The sequence below is a fragment of the Erpetoichthys calabaricus genome, chromosome 6 (assembly GCF_900747795.2).
Source record: "Erpetoichthys calabaricus chromosome 6, fErpCal1.3, whole genome shotgun sequence".
NCBI classification, from domain to species: Eukaryota; Metazoa; Chordata; class Cladistia; order Polypteriformes; family Polypteridae; genus Erpetoichthys; species Erpetoichthys calabaricus.
In genome coordinates this window covers 145597414-145624359 of record NC_041399.2, presented here as the reverse complement: position 1 = coordinate 145624359, position 26946 = coordinate 145597414, and the positions used below count along the sequence as shown (strand labels likewise).

The 26946-nt window shown below is 36.8% G+C and overlaps 1 protein-coding gene across 1 annotated transcript in view; it reads right to left on the bottom strand.

Annotated features, from left to right (window-relative positions):
* gli3 (GLI family zinc finger 3) overlaps positions 1–26946 on the bottom strand; it is a 352191-nt gene that overhangs the window by 205570 nt on the left and 119675 nt on the right. The window contains exon 3 of the mRNA XM_051928834.1: positions 25185–25430. Coding sequence (XP_051784794.1) covers positions 25185–25430 — 246 coding nt within the window. The remainder of the gene's footprint in view (positions 1–25184; positions 25431–26946) is intronic.

The window sequence follows — 26946 nt, the reverse complement described above, 5'->3', positions numbered from 1 at the left end:
CCCTTACAGGGTTTCAACTTTATATTTGATCCAAAATATGCACCATGGTATTATATGTGAAATTCATCCCTTTATACTTTGTACTTACTGTCCCATGCACCAGACTCCCCTCCCTGGGAGGCAGGTCCCTCAGTGTTATGGCCATTAATATTGAAATTATCTTCCTCAGTCTCTCCAAGATTGCTATTTCTCCTCTTTCTCCACCTTTAAACCTCAACTCAAAATTTTCCCCTTTGATGAACTTTTGTCTTCTTTGTGATCTTTTTTAACCCTCCCCATCTATATGTAAAGTAATCTTGGGCTTGTGAAACATATGTGATTTAATTAAATAAATAAAGGATACAAATTATTACAACATATATTCTTTTATAAAAGAAAACAACTGAAGGAATAGAATCTTCTGTGAGAAAGGTATGACCTCCTTATTCACAATGAATTTTGGCAAGTACTAGATGAAGATTTAAGTAATACATTATAAATAAATCATACTCTGGTTGTGTTTAAAAAGAAAGAAGAGTTCTGACAGGCGTACTGCCTGCTTTTGCCGTTAGTTGGAACAAATGATGCTACTCCAGCGAAGCTGCCAAATTTCATTACAGTACTTTTCTTAAAGCATATGATCTCACTGTTTAAATATGTTAAATTTACAGTGCTGTTTAGACTTAAGTGATGAATGGGAATCTGGTGTATATTTAAGTGTAATTTTTGAAAGAAAGCTTTACTTTCCTGTTTAACTGGCTGTAACAGCTCAAAAAAATAAATTTCTGTGCCACTTTGGCAGGGGGTAAAATGTGCCAAAGGTGCCTAAGTAAGTAAAGACCATGGCCAGACAATTTTATAGAGCACCTACAATGTATCAAGTGGTACCATAGCAACAGCTTCCTTAAAAAGTCCTTCAGGGGAAGCAAATTTATCAATGGAATCAAACTTTCTGCTAGTAGAAAAAATAAATATACTGAAGCTGGTGGATAAAAAATTAGGTGTTTGGATTTTGCAACAAGAGATGCCCTGTAAACAGGAGACTGGAAATTGTACATAATACTGCTGTCATATAAGACATGATATACATGTGGGAAAATCAACTGCATAATTTGGTGGAGTAGTGGCTAAGGCTAAGAATCTATGGTGGTATCTGGAAGACTGTTACTAAATCCTAAATCCTATTACTGCCGGAAGGGATCCTACTCCATTAGGCCCTTGAGTTAGGCCCTTAACCTGAAAATTGCTCCAGGGGAGCTATACAATGGCTGGCATTCTGCTCTGATCACCAAAGGTCTTGCGAAAAGACAATTTCCCCTAGGGTATTAAAATGCATATCAAAATTAATAAATAAATAAATAGCTTTTGCCTTATGAATGCTATGATGAATGCTATAGTTTACACTTCTGGCCCCTATGACCTTGCAATTACATTAACTGAATTTCAAAACCAATAGATGGATTATGAAAAGTTAGTATTACTAAATTCAAGTTACATGGGACAAGAAAAAATACTACCAAAACACTACATTTTAAGCCAATATACTAGTTAATGCTAGTGTTTTTAATCACTGTCACAGTATATATTTGAGTTCATATCTATTTAGTTAAAATACAACTATAAGAACTGCTATCATCATGTAGTGGTGCAATGTCTGAGGCTGTGCCCCAGGTGCTACTCTCATTAACCCATAATGACAAAGTAAAAGTATGTTTTCAGAAAGGTCTGTTCATGTACTGAATTACTCAGGAAGTGGACCCCGGAGGCTGAGAATACTCTGAGAGAATGTTTTGGAACTACGGACTGGGATATCCTGCAGGGATCTCATAGTGAGAACACTGAGGAAGTTGTTGACTGCACTACTGACTACATCAACTTCTGTATGGACATTGTAGTTCCAGTAAGAACAGTACGCTGTTATGCTAACAACAAGCCATGGATTACAAGTGACATCAAGGGCCTTTTGAACCAGAAGAAAAGGGCTTTTAAAGACGGTGATCAGCATGAGCTCAAGCGCGTGCAGAAGGAACTCCGAGTCCAGCTCAGGGCGGCGAAGGAGCAGTACAGGAGAAAGCTGGAGCAGAAATTGCAGAATAACAGCATGAAGGAAGTGTGGGATGGGATGAAGATCATCACTGGCTGCAGCTCGAAGTGGGGTACCACCATCAAGAGAGACGTGAAGTGAGCAAACCAAATGAACAACTTCTTTAACAGGTTTGACCACCCTAACCCACTCTCACACTCACCTCGGAGTATTGCACCCTCCACACATCCTTCTGCTGATAACAGCATAGGAAAGACATCCCCACCCATAATTACAACAGCGCAAGTGAGCAGAGAGCTGAGGAGACTTCGTGCCAGCAAAGCAGCGGGTCCAGATGAAGTATCGCCACGACTGCTGAAGGTCTGTGCATCGGAGCTGGGGGGTCCTCTACAGTGCATCTTCAACCTGAGCCTGGAACAGGGGAGAGTCCAGAGGCTTTGGAAAACATCTTGTATCACCCCAGGCCCAAAGGTATCACATCCTAGTGAGCTGAATGACTTTCGGCCTATTGCTCTGACATCACATGTGATGAAGACCATGGAGAGGCTGCTGCTTCACCACCTTAGGCCACAGGTTCAACACGCCCTTGACCCTCTGCAGTTTGCATATCAGGAGAAGGTGGGAGCGGAGGATGCCATCATCTATATGCTACACCGATCCCTCTCTCACTTGGACAGAGGCAGTGGTGCTGTAAGAATTATGTTTCTAGACTTCTGTAGCGCCTTCAACACAATCCAACCTCTGCTCCTTAGGGACAAGCTGACAGAGATGGGATTAGATTCATACCTAGTGGCATGGATCGTGGACTATCTTAAAGACAGACCTCAGTATGTGCGTCTTGGGAACTGCACGTCTGACATTGTGGTCAGCAACACAGGAGCGCCACAGGGGACTGTACTTTCTCCGGTCCTGTTCAGCCTATATACATCAGACTTCCAATACAACTCGGAGTCCTGCCATGTGCAAAAGTTAGTTGACAACACTGCTATCGTGGGCTGCATCAGGAGTGGGCAAGAGGAGGAGTATAGGAACCTAATCAAGGACTTTGTTAAATGGTGCGACTCAAACCACCTACACCTGAACACCAGCAAAACCAAAGAGCTGGTGGTGGATTTTAGGAGGCCCAGACCCCTCATAGACCCAGTGATCATCAAAGGTGACTGTGTGCAGATGGTGCAGACCTATAAATATCTGGGAGTGCAGCTGGATGATAAATTAGACTGGACTGCCAATACTGATGCGCTGTGCAAGAAAGGACAGAGCCGGTTATACTACCTTAGAAGGCTGGCGTCCTTCAACATCTGCAATAAGATGCTGCAGATGTTCAATCAAACAGTTGTGGCGAGCTCCCTCTTCTACGCAGTGGTGTGCTGGGGAGGCAGCATTAAGAGGAAAGATGCCTCACGTCTGGACAAACTGGTGAGGAAGGCAAGCTCTATTGTTGGCATGGAGCTGGACAGTTTAACATCTGTGGCAGAGCGAAGGGCGCTCAGCAGGCTCCTATCAATTATGGAGAATCCACTGCATCCACTTAATATTATCATCTCCAGATAGAAGAGCAGCTTCAGCGACAGACTGCTGTCACTGTCCTGCTCCACTGACAGATTGAGGAGATCGTTCCTCCCCCAAACTATGCGACTGTTTAATTCCATCCGGGGGGGTAAACGTTAACATTTAACATTATACATAGTTATTGTCTGTTTTTCACCTGCATTATTATCATTCTTTAATATTATTTATTGTATCAGTATGCTGCTGCTGCAGAAGAATGTGAATTTCCCATTGGGATTAATAAAGTATCTATCTATCTATCTATCTATCTATCTATCTATCTATCTATCTATCTATCTATCTATCTATCTATCTATCTATCTATCTATCTATCTATCTATCTATCTATCTATCTATCTATCTATCTATCTATCTATCTATCTATCTATCTATCTAAAAATAAAAAACTGTAATCTCTAATTTATATAAGTATTCAGATCCCTTTGCTGTGGCACTCTAGATTGTGGTTGGGTACATTCTGTTTGCTTTAATTATCCTTGAGATGTGTCTAAAACCTGCATATACTCCACCTGTGGCAAAGTGAATTGAATAAACATAGTTCAGGAAGGCACACACATATGTATATAAGGTCACACAATTCACACTGCAACTCAGGACAGACACCAAGCCATGACGTCCAGTGTACCACAGTGGCCTCAGTAATTGCAAAATGGAAGTAGTTTGGAACCATCTGGACTCTTCCTAGGTTTGGCCATCCTGTCAAACTGAGTAACTGCGATAGAAGGGCCTTGGTCAGGAAGGTGACCAAGAACCCAATGGTCACTCTAACAGAGCTTCAGAAGTCAACTCCTATAATTGAAAAGCCTTTCCAAAGGATGACAGTCTCAATAGCATTCCATCAATGGCAGAGTGGCCAGCCAACTTGGAGTTTGCAAAACAACATTTAAAGGACTCTGACAGCATGATGAAAAATGTTCTCTTGTCTCTCCCTACAGGGCTTCTGCAAAGTAATGAATTAAGGGTCTGAATTTTGCATGAATGGGAGATTTCGGATTACAAAGAAATTTGAAAACCTTTCTGAAAACATGTTTTCACATTGCTATTATGGGTTATGGAGTGTAGATTGATGGACAAAAATACACATTTTTTCCACTTAAAATGAAAACTACAACACAATAATTTGCAGAAGGTGAAAGGATCTGAATACAATCTAAATCCGCTATACAGTATATACTGTATAGTAACTAACTTTTAGTTACATTAATTATTAAATTAATCATTATTATGATTATTTAATTAGGTGATTAACACTGCTGTATCACTGCTCTAGAAGACTGGGTTTGAATCCTAGCCTGGTCATTGTCTGTGTATATTATAGATGTTCTTACTACGTATGAATGGGTTTTTCCTCAAGTATTCTGGTTTTTCTCCCACTTAAAGATAATCTGCAACAGAATTTTGCCCCATATAGGAATGGTCCCTTCATTGGACACAATTCTGTAAGGATAGGATTTGGATTCCTATGGGCAAAAAATAAACAGGTCTCAGGCTAGGTGTGATCCTGGACATTACCAATTGAAAAGCCTCCTGTAATGAAAACGGAGAGCCCTATAAATATTTTATTCTGTCATATGTTTTTCCCATCAGAACTATACCTTGTTAAAATTAATTTGTGTGTTTCTTTGTTTTTCTCAAAATGCTGCACAATATAACTGTGCCTACAGACACTTCATATTTTCTGTCAAGTTAATATTACATATTATAACATTATGTAATGTTTAAAATGTAACAAACCAGCTTTAATTTCTAATCCAACCTAAGTGAGGAATGCAGGAATGGATTATGAACAGAGTCTCAAATTGCTTCCATCTTAAATGTAGGTAAAGACTTAGCTATATTTTTCAGCCAGCGATATTAAAAAATGTGCCAAAACTGACTTTAATTTACTTTTTAACCGCATTTCGTACAACATATATAGCACTATATGTATAACAATAATGAACAACAAATTTTGCACATAATGCAAGCAGAAAGATATAAACAAAATCCATCCATCCATCCATTTTCCAACCCGCTGAATCCGAACACAGGGTCACGGGGGTCTGCTGGAGCCAATCCCAGCCAACACAGGGCACAAGGCAGGGAACCAATCCCGGGCAGGGTGCCAACCCACCTCAGGACACACACAAACTCACCCACACACCAAGCACACACTAGGGCCAATTTAGAATCACCAATCCACCTAACCTGCATGTCTTTGGACTGTGGGAGGAAACCGGAGCGCCCGGAGGAAACCCACGCAGACACGGGGAGAACATGCAAACTCCACGCAGGGAGGACTATAAACAAAATAATTATCATAATATATGTTGCTCTAATTTTAAATAAAGTGCCTTTAAAGAGAAAAATGTTTAAAATTACTATACAGCCACATCAATACAGTAAAAGATAAACATGCACAAGAACTAAACGTCTTAGATATGTAAATGTAAATTGACAAGTTCTTCTGTAATGGAATGTTCAAACAGGAAACTTTATTTCCAGGTTCTTTTCATATACTGTACTTTAAACTTAAATAAATGAAAAAAAAAAAAGAAAAATGAGCAAAGACCACAGGATATTTAGCCTCTTGACTTAACTGCCTAAGACTGTAATTCATCATAGTACTACACCCTGTCTCTGGCTGAGTTTCCCTTACTTGTAAATCAATACAGTGCCCACTTCTGCCTTTTGTCTAAATTAAAGTTTACAGTTGCACTTCAAAATAGTAGGACATAATTTAGTGAACTCTAAAGTTTCTGTCTGTAAAGTGCTCAGAATATCCTACATAACAGTTTTTAAACAGTTGTTTCAAAACAAAATAGAAAGAAAGAAAGAAAGAAAGAAAGAAAGAAAGAAAGAAAGAAAGAAAGAAAGAAAGAAAGAAAGAAAGAAAGAAAGAAAGAAAGAAAGCTAAATGTTTTAAACAAAATCTTTCTCAATAAATCAACTTGGAAACAAAAAAAATCCAGTAAAATCCATTGCATTGTAAGTTACAAAATCAAATCATTTTTAATATGGGAATATTAATGAGGAGTAATCAAAATATTTTCAGTATCAAATCAAAAAGAATTATTCTACAGCATTGCTTTTGTAAGTGGCAAACACACAATGACATAATATTACAATTGCCATTTTCTCACATTTGTAGTTTATAGTATATGTTACTTGTTTCAGACCAAGTTAACAATGATGACAAAAACAGAAAAATCAAGTATCACATTATCATGTATTTCTAATGCAAGAGGACAATATGTTTTTGAAGATTCATTCTTGCTTAATCATTATGTACTGTACTAGGTACCATCTCCATCATATTACATCATCACAGGATGTCCCTAGATGATGACCCTTATGCCTGGTTAGCACTTAGCATCAACAAAAATGAAAATACCCTTGTGGAATAAATCATAATGAAAGAATGGCGGTGCAAGCGATAACAGACATTACAGGAATTAGATATGGACCAGTTCTTTAGGAACAATTACATATAAGCACTGAGTACCTAGAATGTTGATTTCTCAAATGAATCACCCCACACCCAGTATTTCAAAAAAGAATCTCAAGCTATTGAATTCAGAGTAGGAGAACTTTACAGAAAGTTTCATAATTGGGAATGAAACATGGATACACCTCTATGACACAGAGTGCAAATCACAATAAAAACATAACTTGCTGTTAACAAGACAGTGCTGACAAGAGAATGTGAAAAAGATTTTTATGATATTAACACTACAATCCCTTAAAGTTACGAAAAAAGTTGTAATCCCAGCCCTCCTTACATTCCTTCGTACCCCTTATCAGCGTCTTTGTTTTGCAAATGTGTCGATCAGCACTGGCAGCAAGCAGCCTGCTATCCCATCCCCCACCGACACAGCTCAAGTTGGACAAAAAGTTCACCCAGCTCAAGTCTGTTTACCTGGGTGTGAGGTAGGTCTGGAATTGTATTGGGTAAATAATATATCATTATTTGGAACACATGCATTCCATGTGTGTTCCATGTCTACAATGATCTGGCTAAATGTAGGATGATAGGAAATGCGAGGCAAGAAATGTTAAACACATACCTTAAAACAGAAACTTTTTGCATGTTACAGTACTAATGACAAAATTTGACATGAAGTGTATAATGTGTGAAGACTGAAGTCCAAATATCAAATAAAACACTTTCACAAAAGGTACACGTGTAACAAAACAAGTGCACTTTTATTCAAGAATATAATTGAAGAAAAAGAAATTGGGTTAGGGGACAATGCTGACACTTTCCACTTGGCTGGTGCAAAGGTAAGAACTGCTATCTCATAATCAAGCAGTTGCGGGTTCGATTCCTGGTCTTTCCTGCATTTACCGTTTTGAGTAGCGAGCTGCTCTTATTGTTACTATGATAGAATAAAAACATGCATTTAATTTGAATATGTAACAGCTGATGTAAATTTATGGTATTTGTAAAGGTTAGCGGTTTGTTTTATGATTCAGTTTTATTCTCTCAGTCATGTTCACGCTCCCCCCTGATCTGACTTTGTTAGTTTTCAAATAAAGACGTGGTATAAAAGAGGTGAACTCAGATGAGGATGAGGGTTCTACACTGGAGAAATAGAATAGAAGCCCTCTCTGCAAGAAACGTCCAATCACACATAAGAACCATTTGGATGCGGCAAGAGGTTGGGTGTCATACTGCCAGTGAATATGACACATGCATGTCCTTTAACGAAACAGCAGGGCCTACAGAGCTCGCCAAGGTATCGTGAAAAGTTCTGTTTGTGATTATGTTTTTTATGGTCTTTATGAAAAAAAAACATTTATACAGGTAGTCCCCAGGTTAGGGACATCTGACCTACGAATTACGAACAGGAACGCAGCTGCGACGCATGCGCCTCAGTAACTGCTGCTCCATCATCTTCAGCCTGGGGACGCTGCAAGCGGTGGCTGGAGGGGTCGATTTTTCTGCTTGTGCAGTGTAGTGTCCCTCGGGTGGCTCCCAACGGCAATCGGTGACCCGTGGTCCATAGTCACTGGGGCCACAGCTATCGCTCGTGTGCAGGGCGGAGGCTTGATAGGACGGTTTGCTGCCCGCCCACTATGCCGCCGCAGCTACTGCTCCTGACTGGATGCAGGCTGGATGGAGCAGAGGTGGGCGTTTCACTGCCCGCCCATCATACACGGCTGCCCCGTTCGTTCTCGGTGGGTGGTTGGTAATGCTGCAAGAGGTGACCTGGTTGTGGCTGAACGGAGGCCAATGAGGGTGAACGGGGAGGCGGGAGGTAGCATTGTAGTGTGCATCAGGTGGCTGCCTGTTGAATGGGGGTGGTGGTGGGCGATTCACTACCCGCCTTTGGCCGCACCGTGTTCGTTCTCGGTGGGCGGACGCTGCAGGCAGCATACTGTAGTGGAGGCGACTGTGTGGTGGGCGGGTGATGAACCGTCTCTTGCTGCCCTATTCATTCTCAATAGCAAGCCTGCTTGTACTGTTACGCACATAGCAGGAAGTTGTCTCTTGTCAGTACATCAAACGTGTTGACGATGGGTGCCATCCTGCTGTGATAGTGTGTACAGTGCTGTGCAGAGGAGCTCATCTTAACCTTTTGTCTTCACCTTTCAAGGATGTCTCTGAAACACAAATCTGATGCAAGTGCTGGTGATACAGTAAAGAAGAGAAAAACCATCACTATTGAAAAGTAGAAATAATAAAAAGGTCAGAGAGAGGTGAAACTCCATTTTTCATTGGCAGAGCACTTGGTTACAGTCAATCAAACATAGCATTTATTAAAATAATGTACCTGTTCCGACTTACATACAAATTCAACTTAAGTACAAACTTACAGTTCCTATCTCGTATGTGACCCGGGGACTGCCTGTATGTTATTTATATAAAAGCCACATCGAATGTTGTTTACCTATATTTATTTGCTTATCTTCCTACAGGTAAAGTCACAAGTAGACTGCAGAGCTTCCTGTGTTTGGCTGACATAGGCATGCTGACAAAAGTACATGAGTAATGCCACTCCTTGTTTAGGAAAAGATCCCAGGCTGGACAGTTTGGAGACAAAGTTGGAGAGGTAAGATTGTGATGGTTTGAACATGTGCAGAGGACACATGTTGGATATAATGGGAAAAGGATGCTAAAGATTGAATTGCCAGGTATGAGGAAAAGAGGAAGGCCTAAGTGGAGCTTAATGGATGTGGTGGCAGAAGACATGCAGTTGGTGAATGTAACAGAGCAAGATGCAGAGGACAGGAGGATATGGAAAAAGATGATCTGCTGTGGTGCCCCCTAGCAGCCGCAAGAAGAATAATATTGTGTTTTGGTTAGGCAGTGTAAATGTTCATCCTCTTGCCCTTTAAGCTTTACTCTAGTGGCCACCCAAATGGTATGCATGTGTGGTTAACCTGGAACCAGGGGCCCTAGAAAGAAAGCGGTTATGAGGGATTAAAAGAAAACTGACTTTTGAGGTGGTCAAAATCACTGTAATAGCTGCTGTTTATTAAAATTAAATTGTGGGCAAGGGGTCTCATTTCACTTCTCTTTAGAACTGATTTGCAAGATGGTGCTGGGATTAACAGAAAAATGTAACTCTGTTGGGGAGTTAAATTGAGTTTAGAGGCGGTGAGATTACATAACTTGTCTCTGTATGTATGTGCGAATGTATGTATGAAAGAGAGAGAGAGACAGGTAGAAATACAGATAGAAAACTATTGAGGTGTTTCCAAGATGGGAGACTCCTCACTTAGTCACTTATGGACTAACCAGCATGTTAAGCCCAGGGGGCAGGAATGCTTTGCTTTGGCTTTATTTGGTGCAGCATTATTTTGAATGTTTTACTGCATTATGAATAAAAGAAGTAGTATCCAACTTAAGAATTATTTTAAAATATTTCTGAGCTCTTTCTGGCATTTTATTTATGTGTGGAAGTTTCCTTATTGTGCTAGTCACAAGTCTTCTGTTTAGGTAACAATTTCATAAAAAAAACAAATAAACAAAAGCACATGAAAAGCATCTAATTTATAAGATGCATGGTCTTTGAAAAAAAAGACGACATTTTCCTCTAGAATGACTTTTAAACGGTTTTGCAGGGGGTAGCTATTTGTTCTGGCAACAAAGTCACCCTGATTACAAATAAGCACTGCATCTGCAAGAAATTTATCGAGTCTACTTGCTTTTAACAAATTGTTACCAAGCACTTCGCACACAGTTAGCTCTTTGTTTAATAGAGAAATATGTATGGCTCCTGATTGAAAGTTCTTTCTTTTTTTTTTGCCCCTAATGGCTGGGAGTGAAGGTTATTTCATTCGGCCTTTAGGGAGCAGCAATCTATCTAATACATTTTCTGAATTATTCCAGATTGTGCTGAGCTGAATGTGAGAACAAAGCTCCGCTTCCATAACAGAAAGGCAGACTGAACTCCCAACTGGGAAGATTTACACAGAGATTTAATGGCAAAAATGCTGGAGAAAATTGCATGCCTTTTTATCAAAACATGAAATGTGTGCATTTCCAGCCTTTTTTGTGCATGTGAACTTCTACTACTTGTAGCTGATATTTGTATTTTTTTTTCTACCACCCCCTTGCTTAATATAGCCAAAACTAGTAATATTAGCGAATGAATGTCAAAAAAGAAACAAGATTTCAGGTGTTCAGTGATGACAGTGATTTGTTTCTCAGTATTGTCAGTGCCCTAAGGGCAATTTACTTGCTTCATTTCCTGCCTGTCAAATGCCAATACCCATAATTCATCAACTAATTTTTTAACTGGTTTTGAGAAATGCAAACCAAAGCCAACAGATCATTTGCAACCGATCACCTTTCAGCAGTTTCATGGCCTGGTATTATTAAACATAGAAGGTTATATAAGGGTTATAACCTCCATAAAGCCATGCCCTTAAAAACCAAGAGATTTACAGATTCTGAAAAAATCCTGTGGTTTGTTTTCCAGATGTCTAGCAATCAGACTCTGAGAAATTAATTGCTGATTCTAAGTATGGTAAAAGGAAGAGGTAAACTTAAACCACCACCATAAAGTACTTTATGTTCCACATAATGACAGCAAGACTCAAGATACTTTAGGCTCGGTGTGTAGGTAATCAGTAAACATTTTTGAAAAAACAAAATCTGCACATATTGCTCAGTTACAAAAACATACACGTTGTTGTTTCTTTTTTAAGAAAGGGAAAGTTTTCATGATGAAAGACACAAAGAAATGCTTTTGGGTGATTAAAAGAACACGACATAGAAGGTTTGTGCAAAGTCTACCACAGGTGAACTACCACACTGGGACATGACCATAGAACCTCTTACTACCTTCAGTATTAAGGCAAAAAAATCCACTGTATATTTGAATGTACATATGAATATAGGAACCTTGAAAAGAATCTAAGGCTTTAATTAAATATTTTCAAGGAAGTATCATCAAACAAATCACCAGCTCACCATCCATGCAAAAAACACAATTTAATTCTATTTATTAATTATAAACTATGCACTATGTCAGCATTGTATTTGTTTACTTGCTGCTGATTCCTTAAGCCTAACTCCAGGATTGATCCTGATCCCATCAACACACTGAACAGAACTAATTGTGCTTGAAAACAAATAGATGGACAGATGTATAGATAACTGTCGAATGTGCAGAAACAAGTACTAAACAGGACAAAAAAAAAAACACCTTTTGTTGATGGTAGTATTGGTCAAAAGATATTTCTACAGCTTCATAGGGACATGCTGTTTGAGACAGTAAATTCACTTCTTTATGCTCTTAATCCTAAATTCTCCTCTTGTGAATATGTGCCTTTAAAGATTTCAATTCCCTTTCAAATAATATATTTTAGTTATTAAAACACTTTATTGTACGGTAAAAGGTAATTCCTATAAATGTAATTATTAATAGTGTCTCAGGTTATAGGTCTAATTCAAAGCAGACCACAACTTTCCACTTCACACATATATACAGTCATTAAATGCATTCCTTCCTCCACAGAACAGTTTTGCTTGATATTCAGATACAAAAAGAGTAAAAAGCATGTTTCAGTATGTACTTTTCCTTCTTACTGCACATATATTTAAATAAAATGATCTGTCTTGATCAACAACAGCTTTGTCCAATTGTCTTATGTGTTATTAGGCAATCCTGGAAGCACTAGGCTCAAAACATTAAACAACCAGTCAATCACATGTCACACTCAGCCACAAGCACAAATTCTCTACAAGCATGTCAATTTAGTAACCAGTTACCCTAGTATATACATCTGTGGAATGTATAAGTATAATAAAGTACTTGCAGAAAATGTACATACATATGCGTAAAATGTTCAGACTCCACTTAGAGAATGAGTATACCAAGTAGTTTTCTAACAAAAGCACTAACGACTGCTATACCAATGGCTTTAATTTTTAATCAACATTCTTGGTACCATCACTTTTTTCTCTCACCATTCAGTTAAACATTGCCAAAAACCAAGCTCTACCTCTCCATAACAAATAAAGAAAAGGCCTTCATTAATTTTTTGTTTGGATTACAATTCTTTTTTTTTCTCTTTGTTTATAAACTACTGACAAATTATGACAAACTGCTACAACCTTTTGACTCAAACCAAACCCAAAACCACATTATACCAGCTGGGCAGATTTTCCTGAATTCCTGGCTAATTTAAAATTACCCTTAATTTTTTTTTGATACAAAGCTATACAATCCAAGAGACACTGACATCCCTATATTGTGCTCTCATTCACTGTAAGCCTGTAAATAATTCAGATCTTCTGATTCTGCCACTGCCAAAGTCTACAATCAAGAGAAGATTTCATGAAAGTAATGACAGCATTTTTATCACATGGTGCAAATCTCAAGCATAGGAAGAATAGATTAAACTTTGCCAGAAAACGTTTTTAAACGTCTGTCCAGTTCTGGAATGATTTTCTTTGGACAAAGGAAACTAAGATCGCTATAATGTTGGAAAGAGGAGAGTATGGAGAAGACAAGAAATGGCTCATGATCCATTGAATACTACATCATCTGTGAACATGGTGGTGACATTTTTATGGCATGATCATGCATGACTGTGAAGTTAGTCATTGGTGTTTATTGATGATATGACTGCTTGCAGAAGTAGCAGGACAAATTCTGAAGTGTATAGGGCTACACTATCTTCAAATTCAGCAAAATGCTGCAAAACTGATAGGATGACGTGTCACAGTACAAATTCACAATGTGCCAAAACAAAATGCAAAAGCAAACTTGCTTTTCAAGGCAAAGAACTGGAAATATTCTTCAATGGCCAAGTCAGTCAAGTGACCTCAAACCCAGCTGGCCATGTATTTCACTTGCTGAAGATGAAGGCAGAAAGTCAAACAAACAAGCAGCACCTGTAGGTAGCTGTGGTAAAGGCCTGGCAAAGCATCACTAAGGTGGAAACACAGTACTTAGAGATAGCACGGATTCCAAACTTCACATAATCATTGACTGTGAAGAATTTTCAACCAAATATAGAAAATGATCATTATATTTATGATTATATTACATTGTCCAAATATTTTTGAGTCCTTGAAAACAGGGGGACCATGAATAAAAATGTCTGTCTTTTCTAAACAGCTCATACAATATATTTGTTAAACCTCTGAATTAAAGCTGAAAGTCTATACTTCAGTTACATTTTGATTGCTATGTTTCAAATCCACTGTGGTGGTATCAGAGCCAAAATTATGAAAATTGTGGCACTGTCCAAAAACTTATGGATGTGACTGAATATATTTAATGTAAAAGATTTAATTATGTACTGTACTAATGATGATTTTACAATGCTGTTTATTAAATATTAGCTTAATTCAGTTTCTATACAGTATATATTCAATGCATTGTTTTATCGTGTGGTTTGAAGCCAAGATTTTTGCAGTATTGAATTAATTTGTAAATTAATTTGATTACTACTATAAATTGACTTTGTTGTCTTTTTCTATGAAATGCACTATGTGCAATAAAATTATGATTTTTTGACTAAAATAATTAGTTCTAGCTTGATATAATGTTATTGATGTTTAAGTGAAAGCAAAATGAGTTATCTCAATTGTCTCTGTTCAATCAAAATGAGATTTGTGCTCATTTCATATGAAGAAAAACCATGGCACAACTGCTTTGCATTACACTTGCTGAAGAGGTGCACTGTGTTATAAAAAGTGAAAAAGGTGTGTGGTTATGTTGAAAGAGCAGGCAGCATTGGTGTCTTGCCCTTGTGTACATTCATTTTGTATTATTCATTTTTCCTGAGGCCTAACCGTTGTCCTGTTCACACTAGTTCACACTATATATTTGTATTTTTAGTTTTTCCCATTCTCTTATTTCAAATACTGTATCGTCCTAATTTTGTAGGGATGAGATAACATTTGGAGTTGTCCATTCTGGTGCTGCAGCCACCTGACAGGACTAAAAAAGGATCCTGCTAACCAAAAAAGAGTTGAAGAGTTTTGGAATCTGTGTAGTCGGATGAGGAATTATACCCTTCAGATGACCTTTTATTCCATTGTGTTTTGATTGACAAGTCTGACAGGATTGACAGACTTATGAGGACACACTCACGGTTTGGCCTAGCAACAGGAATCAACAATAGTTCGATTAAAACTGAGACAATATAAAGCGCAAATCAAAACTCAAAATCAAAACCATAAGTATATTTCAATATCTAAATGGCGCCAATGGATTCCTTAGGGTGTAAAGTTCCCAACAGATACAAAAAATATTCAAAATAAAAGACCCTGACACACTTTAGTGCACTTTCTCTCTGAAATTCAAAAGGAATTTAACCTCACTCCTGTTTCTTATGAGACTTTCTGTTTCAAACAAATTTATACTTATTTTTGTTTAATAAAGATTTAAGGTCTTGCCTTCTGTTATGCTTCCTACTTCTTTTGGATTACTTATTTGAATTTATTATTGTTTTGTTTATTTATTTCTTCTTGTCTTATTTTGTATTGCTGACAGTTATTCATTTTACTATTATATCAGACTACCTTCTTTTTATGAGTTCAATGTTCTTTATTTGAATTATTTAATAAATTATTACAGATAATTTAGGTGTCCTTCCCATTTGGAAATAAAATTGTAAAAGCAGCATTGGCAAATCATGATGCTTGGACTCCAGTTTGATTCTTCAATGGATGGGATGCAATCTGCGCAAAGTTTATACTGTATATTCTCAATGAGTTCCTTTACAGCCAAGCTGATGGGTGACCACAAAATTGGTCTTTTACAAGTGACTGTCCTCTCATAAATGAACAGTGTCCCACCCAGGGTGTGTTCCTGACCTGTATAGTCAGGGAGACTGGCAAACGGTGACAAGAGAATTCACTTAATATGACCATATACTGAAAAGCACTTTCAGAAAAGGTATTATCAAAATAAATGGAGGTGCCTGTAGAATATTACAGTAACTCTATCAGTGATATATTAAGTGTGCACATAGAATTTTCCCTTTCCCTGTATTGTCTCAATGACTTAGTGTTAAATAATTTTTATTTCTTTTTTTAATCAATTTTCACAACTGTCTGGCTCTACAATGATACAGAAGAAAAGAACAATTCACAAAATCAGCTCACATTCCCATCACTGATCCCTTTCTGTTAAAAATAAATAAATAAAACAAAATAAATTCAATCTAGAAAACAAAAGCCATGTCATATTTCACGGCCGTGGTACCAAGGTCCCTGGTCGGGGCCAATAGACAAAACCATCCCATGTAAACCTTAAAGAGGATTAATCCTCAAGGACCACTGTAATGAGACCTTAAAGGGCTCAACAGCAGCAGCCTGTGATTGAAGAAGTACAGTCTGCTCCCAGAAGTCTCCTTTAGCTGAGCTACATCAAAGGGAACTGGGACTAGATAGTGGGATTCGGCAGGAATCCCTTATCTCGGCACTTGCGGATGCTGCTTCTCTGATTGTCTTGAACTGCCACCTGTCCCAGGCATCTTTGAAGGCAATACTAAGCCTGTGATGGATCTGACCTCCTTGAGCTCTGATTCTTTTATGTCTTTCTTCATTTTCTGGTCTGTTACATTCTCCCTCTCCTGAGTAGATTTGCAACATGGAGCGCAGGGAACTCTGATACATGGTGATACTTTGCTCTCACAATGGAAGACAACCCTGCTCCAAAGAGCATTTAATTATTAACATTCTTTAGCTGCATCTTGTAAACAATACATACTAATAAATTCAAATGCGGATGGCAGAGGTGCTAATCCTTTTAAAATCCAAGGGAATTAAGATCACAGTAAATCATAACCAAATTAAACAAAAATTGGGCTTCAGAAGCAGAATGAATTTCAGTATTTAAACATTGTCCCCTAGTTTTAGGGCAAACCCCCCAAAAATGCTACTTTTTGTGTATACTGAGGAAGTGTTAACTTTCTACTTAATGAAGCTCAACAATTTCTCAAAATAACAAAGTAAAAAAGGCCCTTCATACTAGCTTTCTCTATTTTCTAGCCAAACTTTAATAACCTATTTTACAGTATTTGGATAGTTGCTCTAAGTTTTATAACTTGCCAGCTTGCAAAAATAAATAAATAATTTAAACAGATTTTATGTTCAAACTGTTTAATTCAATAAAGCTGTGTTTTGCTTTTTATATATGAGCTTAATGTCAAAACAGGACGCCCGCCAGGAACAGGCATGTTTTTCCTCAGGGCTTTATCCTTTCTTTTTTTAAACATGATTCTTTATATTTATGCTGCCAAACTATTATGCAAGCTTAAATATATTTAAAAAATAATAAAAATATGCTCTCATATAAGTTTGGTAAATGTATTTTTTTCTTTATTTAGAAATACAACAAGGGGAGCAAGTTTTCTGGCAGTGGCATGCAAACCATGCACAGTTGGCAGAAAAAATACTGATTTGTAATGAATTTAATGTATGCAAAAATGAAATCACATTTAGTCACTTATCCAATCTTTAACTTTAATACACTATCTTTAACTACTTTAATACACTATCTTTAACTATTGTGATAATTGCCCGGACACCACCAGTCGGAAACCACATCTTAATCCACAAGACCTTTATTTCTCTTCTCCACAACACACAAGTCTGTCCCGCACAAGTCCCACAATGCGTCTAGCCCCAGTCTCTCTTCTCCTGGGCCTTCTCTCGTTTTGTCCCTGGGCCACCTGTACACTCTCTCCAGGAGCTTCGTCCTGCTCCTGCTCCCAACTCCAGCTCCATGACAGGAGGGAGGCGGCCCCATTTATCCTCACCCGGATGAGCTCCAGGTGCTCTCCATGACGTCACGTCCTGATGTGGCGGAAGCATCAGGAGAGCACCCGGAAGCACTCCGGGTGACCCTGGAAGGATCGACCTCCATTGGTGTGGCGGAAGTAAATAAGTCCCAGGCTCCATGAGGCTCAGGGCGCCCCCTGGCGGTGGCCAGAGGCCCCAATGGTCTTGAGCCTCCCTGCTCTCCTTCCATGGGCCTCTTCTACTCCAGGGCAGTTGCCCCCTCGTAGCCCAGAGGCCAAATATGCCACCACCTAGTCCTTCCAGGCATCCCGGCCGGGTCTGACCCCCAGCCATGTACGACACTATATTGAATCTCCAAGTAACCAAACAACTAATAACCTATTCTCAACGAAAAGCCTTTCTTTTGTTTTTACTATAACATAGTGTTGGGCGGTATACCAAAAAACCATTTTTTATTTTTGTTATGATATGGATTTTTCTTATACCGTAACATCAGTTTAAACAGCCTAAACAACGTTCGGAATGTAGCGCAGTGGGAAACTGTTTAAGGGGGGGGACCTTTTTCACTGCTGCACCACTAAACTCACATGCAATGGAGTGCATGCATTAGTGGAGGTATTGAACAGTGAAAAAGAACAGTGAACATTCCGAAACTGAAGCTGTAGCAGACGATAAAATTCAACATGATAACACAGAAGAACTTTTGCCAGAAAAAGGAGCCGTGTCTGCTGTCTGGAGATACTTTGGTTTTAAAAGGTTGGATGTGGACAATTATGTTCAAATGTGTGAATACTGTTTCTATACTACTGGATAATGCCGCAAGCCAAGTTGTACTTGTTTTATTTTTTTTTCAATACTGTGTAATGTACCTGGGTACTGTGTAATAGTGTGGCAACATGTTGACTTTATTCTCGACATTATCACTTTAATCTCGACACTTACGTCGAGATTTAAGTCGACATGTTGAATTTATTCTCGTAATTTGTCCTAAAGTAGAACATTGTAAACTAAACTTCATCTTACAATGAATATTTAAATTAGTAGATTTTCTCAAACCACGTCATAAGTTATGTAGCACATTAAATGCTATGTGTTAAGTGTTCCCCGAGCCATGCTAATCGCTACATGCTTCTTAAACTGACTTCCACTTGCACTAAGAGGAGGCACAGGCAGCAATCATTGAGTAAATCTGGATAGCTTGAGATGAAACGACCTGTACCCAGTGTTGCTGGGACAGGCTCTTCACAACCCTTGTATTAAATAGGTATGAAAATTGATGAAAATGGCCCATTAAACCTCTTGGATTCTTTATAATGCCTTCAATGTGACCCCAAAGTATAAACCCACTCTATTTATTAAAGTGTTTTTACAAATCAGGAATCATTCTAGCAACATTGACCACAAGGGTAGAACTGGTCCTGAACACAGTATTGCAGTACAATGCAGAATACATTCACACTTGCTCCACTCAGACCAATTTAAAAGAAAATGGAATGCCAGTCGAAATGCTTCAACACACTGCACACAGACTGTGATTAGACTGGGTACTTGTACCACTATGACCTCCAGAAGTAGAAATATGCACCATTTGTTCAATGGATCAAATAAAGGTTTTTTCCTATGTAAATGAATTCACATTGTTAAGCAATTTGTATGCCATTATAAACTAGTTTTTAAGCATACTGCCCCCCCAAAAAACTGATTTTTAAACCGTCTAAAGTACTTGACATATAACTGGTATCCTAATTTGTCAAACCAAATGGTGGCAATTGAGTAAAAGGTTTGTGTTTTGTAAACCAGTAGGCAGTACCCTATTACCAAATTAATCTCATGCATTTTTTCCCCATTAACAACATAATAAACTACAACAAAGACCGCTCACTAGAAAGTCTGCTAACAGGACAGTAGTATGAGCTTTTTCAAGAAGAATAGCGTCTCCCCTTTTTGTTATTTCTCAGTTGCTTTATTCAGCAATTGGTCTGCAATAGAGTTAAATGCCAACAGGCCTGAGTTCCTAATGATAATGAAGGAGATGAGAGTTTCAAGTAGTCTTGCTTTACTCTTCAAGGAGTGCAGAGCACTTTCTTTTGACTTTCCTTGAGCACTTGAATGTTTTCAGTTAACAACAAGATAGAAATGAATCATTTGTATAAGAATGGTGTCAAGTTGCTGAGTTCTTCCAACACTGTAGCAATAAAGGCACAAGAGGATCTTCATCTAATAATGACTAAGCCATGCTTGCCTGTTGTGCTCATGAATCCTTAAGTTAAAAGGGAGGAGAAGAACAGACAAATTGTGTTGAATTCCCACAAGGTAAAACAAGAGATGAAACTCAATTGTTTTTAGTTGACAACCTTGGCTTTTGTACTTGAATGGATTAAGGATTAAGTTCGCAAGCTTCAAAGCACTTTTAATGAACTTTTTTATGATGACTCATGTTTATGTCCGGTGTGGTATATGCTGTACACGAAAATCTTCAACATATGGCCTATAGGCTTCATAGAGGTACGAGGACAATTCTGTAACCTGATCCCAAGCTATGTACTAAAACTGCATTTAAAATGAATCTTGGTAATTAATTGACAAAAAAAAAAACATGCAAAGTGTCTGCCTTTACCTTTATTACTGATCAGGACAGTGAACACAACCATCTCACATCTCCTGTCTTTGCGTTATTGCCTGGCAATGTTTTAATGAATTTTACATGTTCTTTCCATGTGTCCGTCGAAAAAAAATGCAAATGGATTTCACGCTGACAGTAATAAATAATAACAATTCTTAGCACTAGTGCAATGGAGCATTGATGTAAAGTCCAGACAAGCTAGTGCTTTGTGCATATTCAATACTTTTTCAGTGTACAACATCGCTTGCTTGCTCTTTCTCCCACACACAAACACACAAAAAATTAAAGATGACACACTAATTGGTGTGCTCATAGGTAAAACATTATTCTGCAAGAAGAAAATAATGTTAAGTTTCAAGTTATGCTTGAAGCAAACTGTTACTTTTAATGAACAAAATCATTCAGGCTATTCAGTTGCAAAAAATATGAGGAAAAGTAGTGTGCTAAAGCCTGCTCAAAAAATGTATATAAAAGCAACCTGTAGGAAACTGTGGTGCAGAAGAGTGTTTGTCTAAAAGATATAATTGTATAATTCAAAATATGAAAAGGTGAAGCACTAAAACTGTTCACATCCACTGTTAAGCAATATACTCTTTTTATTTAAAACAAAAACACTTCAAAAACATTTGCACATGCAAAGTAAATAAACAGATTAATGTGCTATACAAGTTAGTGTGAACTCTGCTAGGAAGTGCTATGTTACCAAGTTGACAGCCAGGTGCTAATGGCTCCAGGTGTTGGTATATTAGCCACATTAAACACTGACAGCCCAGAATAAAGAATTGCCCTTGCCAGGACTTTTAACTGCTTTCTTTGCAAACTCTGCAGTTCACCAAATGGCAAGGCTAACACCTGTGACAGATTTAAGAGGTGACACAAGGGGTCAGAATAGCATTTGTTAGTGTAAAGGTCATTCTCTTTGCGCCTCAAGCTTCCTGGATCTGCTGTGTTTGGGTTGTGTGGGAAAAGATGCACAGCAATGCATCACAGCAGCTTTGTATTTAACTTAATAAAACATAAGCACAAAGCTTGTCTGCTTAAGATGTATAAAGTTAATTAAATGAATGAAGAGGTTAAATTAAAAGCAACATTCAAGTTTTGCCTCTTATTATTTAAGTTATCCTGATAAATTGAATATTACTAAAAGCAAATAAGTCAACTTGCTGACAACATTTGTTAGCTGTGTTCAACATTAACCACACATTTTATTCTTAAGACACAACAAAATTCTTCTGTTAGAAAAAATAACAATAAATGTCACCAGCATTAGCTTCTCAGCTAATTAATAGGCATCAATGTTTCAAAGGATGAAAACAGTCCCATGTGTTATTTTGTAGAGTTGCATGATTTAACACAGCCCTTTATAAGAAAGGCCACTACCCTTTCTATTCAAGAAACCAGCTTTCTAAAGTAACTAAGCAAAATGCCTCTTCATTAACATACAATTTGGTTTACCTAGTTCATTCAAAGTTCATTTTAAATTAAATGTATGTGCTTGTATTATTTAATGTGTTTAGATATCATACATTATTTTTGATACCTGCTATACATTACTTAAACAAAATATTAAATCAAAGAATCACCGAACAACATTTGTAGCTGCAGTATGAGCTGTGTTGATGCATTACCTTGTGCAGGTACTACATGTATACATGGCAGAATACCAGTTTAATTTGATTTAAAAGTATTCTTTTGATAACACTGAGAAAAGTGTATGTCTAGAGATACAATTATGGATGTAACATGGGGTTATCTGTATTTCTATGGCAGATGCCAGTTACCTAGTTTGAAGGAATAGCTATCTGAATTCAATTTGTGGCTAAAATGTCATAAAAAAAAAGAAGTAATAAACTGAATGTTAAACACTGTCTTGAACATAATTTACTTAACTTTAAAACACAAGATACAACAATAAGTACTCTTACACTTAGCTGAAGAAGTGACAGACTCTCCCACATATCGGCTATAACAGACACCATATGTCCCATAAATTAAGGGATATAAGAATAAACTTTTAAGCCACTCATTCAACTAATTGGAAGAAATTAAAACTGTTAACTGCAACCACTGGAACCTTAATCTACACCCTCTAACTATGGGTAACTGTAGATGTGCAAATAAGAAAAATAAAAGAGGGGCATGAGAAAGAAAACTGTATAAACTGAGAAAAGGACAAGGCTCTTTGATTAAGTAATTAACGAAACAAAGTTTTTAATTAATAAAGTAAACAAAACCAAAATTAATTATGGGTATGTGCATTTTGGTTCTTGGACATGTATTGCTACAAACATTAAAGAAGCCTTAGAGAAAAGTTTTTACCTTGAATAAGTTATCATACTTGAAACATTTACCAAAAATGGAGTGTTTAATTAGGGACAATGCTTAAGCGTAGTCGGAAGTTTGTATAGGGATTTAGGCCATTTTATACACAGGAACCTCAACACAATATCCAACCCCAAAAAAGATCAAGCAATGAAAAAACACCATTTATTAAAATGTTTATAGTAGGCAAATGATAAAACATCCACTTACATTTAACTCTGAGAAATCGTTTAATTTACTTTAAGCAGACAATGAACCTTCCAGGCTAGTTATAGTAAAAGTAAAAAAAGAAAAAAAAAACAATAACCTCTTTTTTCCTTTTCCCTTTCTTATTGCTAATCATATTAGGAAGAAAAAAGAAATTAGCTGTTCATCACAAAGTTATCGAGGCACTTTGATCTCAACTATGGTGCATGAGTATTCCCATTTTCTGCCAGGCAGTTGATGAAGGAATTAAATTAGCTTTTATCTCTCTCACCAACTTTGCTGAAAAAGTATGCACTAATCAAGTGACTTCTCTTATCAGTCATCTGGCTTATAACTTTTGTCACCTTTTAACATTCATTTGGGTTATTAATAAAGTTCTATCTATCTCTCAATCTATGTTGATACATCCAAACTACCTGAGAAAAAAAGAGAAAATCCTAGGAATCTAAGCATTATAGGTCATAAACCTAACTTTCTTTCTTTGCTCAACCTCCCTATTAGAATATACTGTAAAAAACAGTATGTTTATTTGCACAGCATTTGTACTCGTCGTCCTGTACTAATTCAGAATTATAGCTGCTAATTTAAATCAGTATTCATGTTTCATGTAAAACACAATAGATTTTCAATGCACATGATATACTAATTGTGAATAAAAGATCATTGCTTACAGCTGAACCTATTCTTTATTTTGGGTTAACATGTTAATGCTGTAGTCTACAAAGGACATCTTCTCCAGAAAGGCTAACTGCCCAATTAAATTACAGATTGAGATAAGCATTTGATGAATGATGTTAATAATTGAGCTTAGCTGGTATCTGCTGCATATGCATATACGGTGGGAGAGGCCAAAATACATGAACATGAAACTTTTCTATTTAAAGTTTCTTTTTATTTACTTTATAGTGTAGAATTAATTCATGTTGCTTTTATTCTCACAATGTATATGGCTTATACTACACACACACACACAGGGTTATATTTCAAATGTTACTGAAGTACTATGGTACTAGATTACATCTTGCCTGAAGAAGGGGTCTGAGTTGCCTCGAAAGCTTGCATATTGTAATCTTTTTAGTTAGCCAATAAAAGGTGTCATTTTGCTTGGCTTTTCTCTACAAATGTTACTGAGTAATATATCAAAAAATCTTTGTTGCATTCTAACTAAAGTATTAACATTGTCTATTATTCTTTCTAGAAACTGATTTTCAACAACAACAGTACATTGATTAGTTGTGTTATGATAATTTACTCTGAGGTTCTACATATATATAATAAAATGAAAATTAAAACACCAGCAGTACTGCAAAGGATTCTTACTCAATAATGTGTTCAGTCCTTAACTGAGAGGGAAACATTTTTAAATTAAACAAGATAATTCCTAAATTCCCAATATGTCTTCTTAAAATATGCCAACTAATACACACAACTAGTGAAGATTTCTAAAGAAATAAAGCTTACTTTCTTTCTTACAAAACTTGCAACATTACAATAGAGGGTATCCCAAGCATCTATCACTAACTTTGGAAAGTAAAGAGAAAAAGATCACTTTAGCTTCTTCCCTACCTGAAAACTGTATATCCATGTTGTGCAATAAACACTCACAAAACAAAATTAAACCTAAATTCTGAGCAGAATATATGAATGTAAAAATGCATTAACCAAATACATATCTATTATTATTCATCCATTTTTCATCCTATGATGTTCCACTCAGAATGACAATATTATTATTCAATTCAGTTCATTGATGTGTGTAGTGCTGATTTTATTATTACATAAATATTCAGTCAGAATTAAACAATTTAAAATGATACATTAATACAATGTTTCTGAATAAAATTTATTTTAAACCAAGTAAACGTATCACTTACAATTAGTACTTCCTGTAACTGTATGATCAGTATTATTTCTTCTTTTGCAGTCTGCCCAGTACTTTTGATGGCATTTTAATCAATTTTGTATCAATTCTTTCCCTTTTTCATTTATATAAAATTACAGATCATATGAATTTGTTAATATATACACCTTACTTAGGCAATATGATAGAATTCCACAGATGATATGTAAATATTGACATTCAATTATGTTACAGTACTGCTTAAAATGGCTCAAGTTTGCATTGGCTGAACCCTATCACAGCAGTGGTCAGGCAAAAATCCAGAACTCTGGAGCAGATTTACTGACTACATGTAATTCCTAAAAATTAATTAAATTTTTTAATTAATATTAACACTCACGATAATGGGGGTCCATGTAGCCATTTCTAGGGTCCATTGTGAATAGTGTGCCACGATAGGGAACAGAGTGCTCAGCCAAGTGGGAAAGGGATCCATGTATCTCTTTTTTCACCAACGGACTTCTATCTTCTGTGGATGTTGAAGGCTCTTCATTGATCTTTCCAAGTGTTTGGCCACCTGAATGAGGTTGCATTGCAATTGCGTTTCTTCTTTCTCTGTTATAAGGTTGTCTAGGGCTTTCATCCTCTATAATAAAGAAAGAGAATAACTGTGAGTGTATTTTCATTATACCATGCACACAGACTTTGTGATTTAAAAATGTCACCGAAAATAAAAAAAAAAAAAAAACATTAAAATAAAACAAACACTGACTCTCTGTGACAAGATAAGCCACTTAAATTTCAGAGGTATTCTTCTGTGATGGCCTTACACTATTGTTTCTTCACATTGTGCAGAAAAGTATAAAGTCATAATTTGAAAGCAAATGTTCAAAGTCATTATGGCAATTTTTAGTTTCCTTGGAAATAACATAGACATCAAAAAACAGAAACAGTAAGTGCTGATGAAACAAAATAATCTGTGCCTAAAATCAAACACCATCTTTCAAACTATATAAATTAGTCAAAATAATATATTTGATGTTATATGACACATTACATAAATACAACATTGTTTATATGTCTATAGTATACTGTACGTACCAGTGAATGCTTTTTTATTAAAAATAAAAAAAACAGGAAATAAAAGTGTTACTTGTTAACAATAAAAAAGAAAGACACTCAATGGAGACATCTTCCACACACCAATTGTCTAACTGAATTCAGTCAAGATTTCTTACAATCAAGAAATCTTAAATAAACTATCTGAATTTAGAGACTCAGCATAATACAAGTACAGAAAATTTAGCTGAAGAAAACAAAGAAACAGAATCTAATACACTTTTTAGAGAACCATGGCCCACATAATGATTTATCAAAAATTTATGACTTTGTTTAATTTTGTTGTTACCTTTTTTCTGTTTTCTTTAGGCTAGGTCAACAGTTTTCTACACTGCAGAGTACTTGCCATGTGTACACTTTCTTGTTATGGCCTACTGGAAAACTTGATGGTCCCTGAACTTTCTAAACCTTTTGAAGGAATCAGACTGTACAAAAATCCTTTGAAGGACTATCCACATTGCAGGGGTTTGAAGCCATTAATGCAATTATTCTGAATTCTCCTCCAGAGTATTAACCACTTCACAACACAGGGGCAAGCAAGCTGTCCCATCTTGTTCTGTTCAATAAGTTTTAAGAGTAAATGCAAGCAAGGCTGCACTTGGGCCAAATTGCTGACAGAAACACGCTGTCTGCCATGGCAACAAGTGTGACTACATAGCAAAAATGTAAGCAAATAACCCAGTTCCTCAGCCGCATCTGCCATTGAACTCAAATAGCCAAACAGAAGACAACTGTTATTGCTCTGGCCTTGGAAAAAAGCCAGTTGAACAGTCAGGAGGCATGGTTAATTCACAAAAAAGTAAAATAACTAAATTAGAACATAATTTTCTAGCAACTATGTGCTTTTGTAGCCCTGTCATAATGGAACACAAAGTTCAAATGCATAACTTTTAATTCAGGCTGACATGTTTTAGCTTGTATTCATTTTTCTATTAATTTGTAGTTCATTTTAAATTGCAGAGTTTTCAAAACAAGGAGGTACACTGTAGAACTACATGGTGATCCATCATACAGCACTGCACATATTATGCAAAAAATAATGA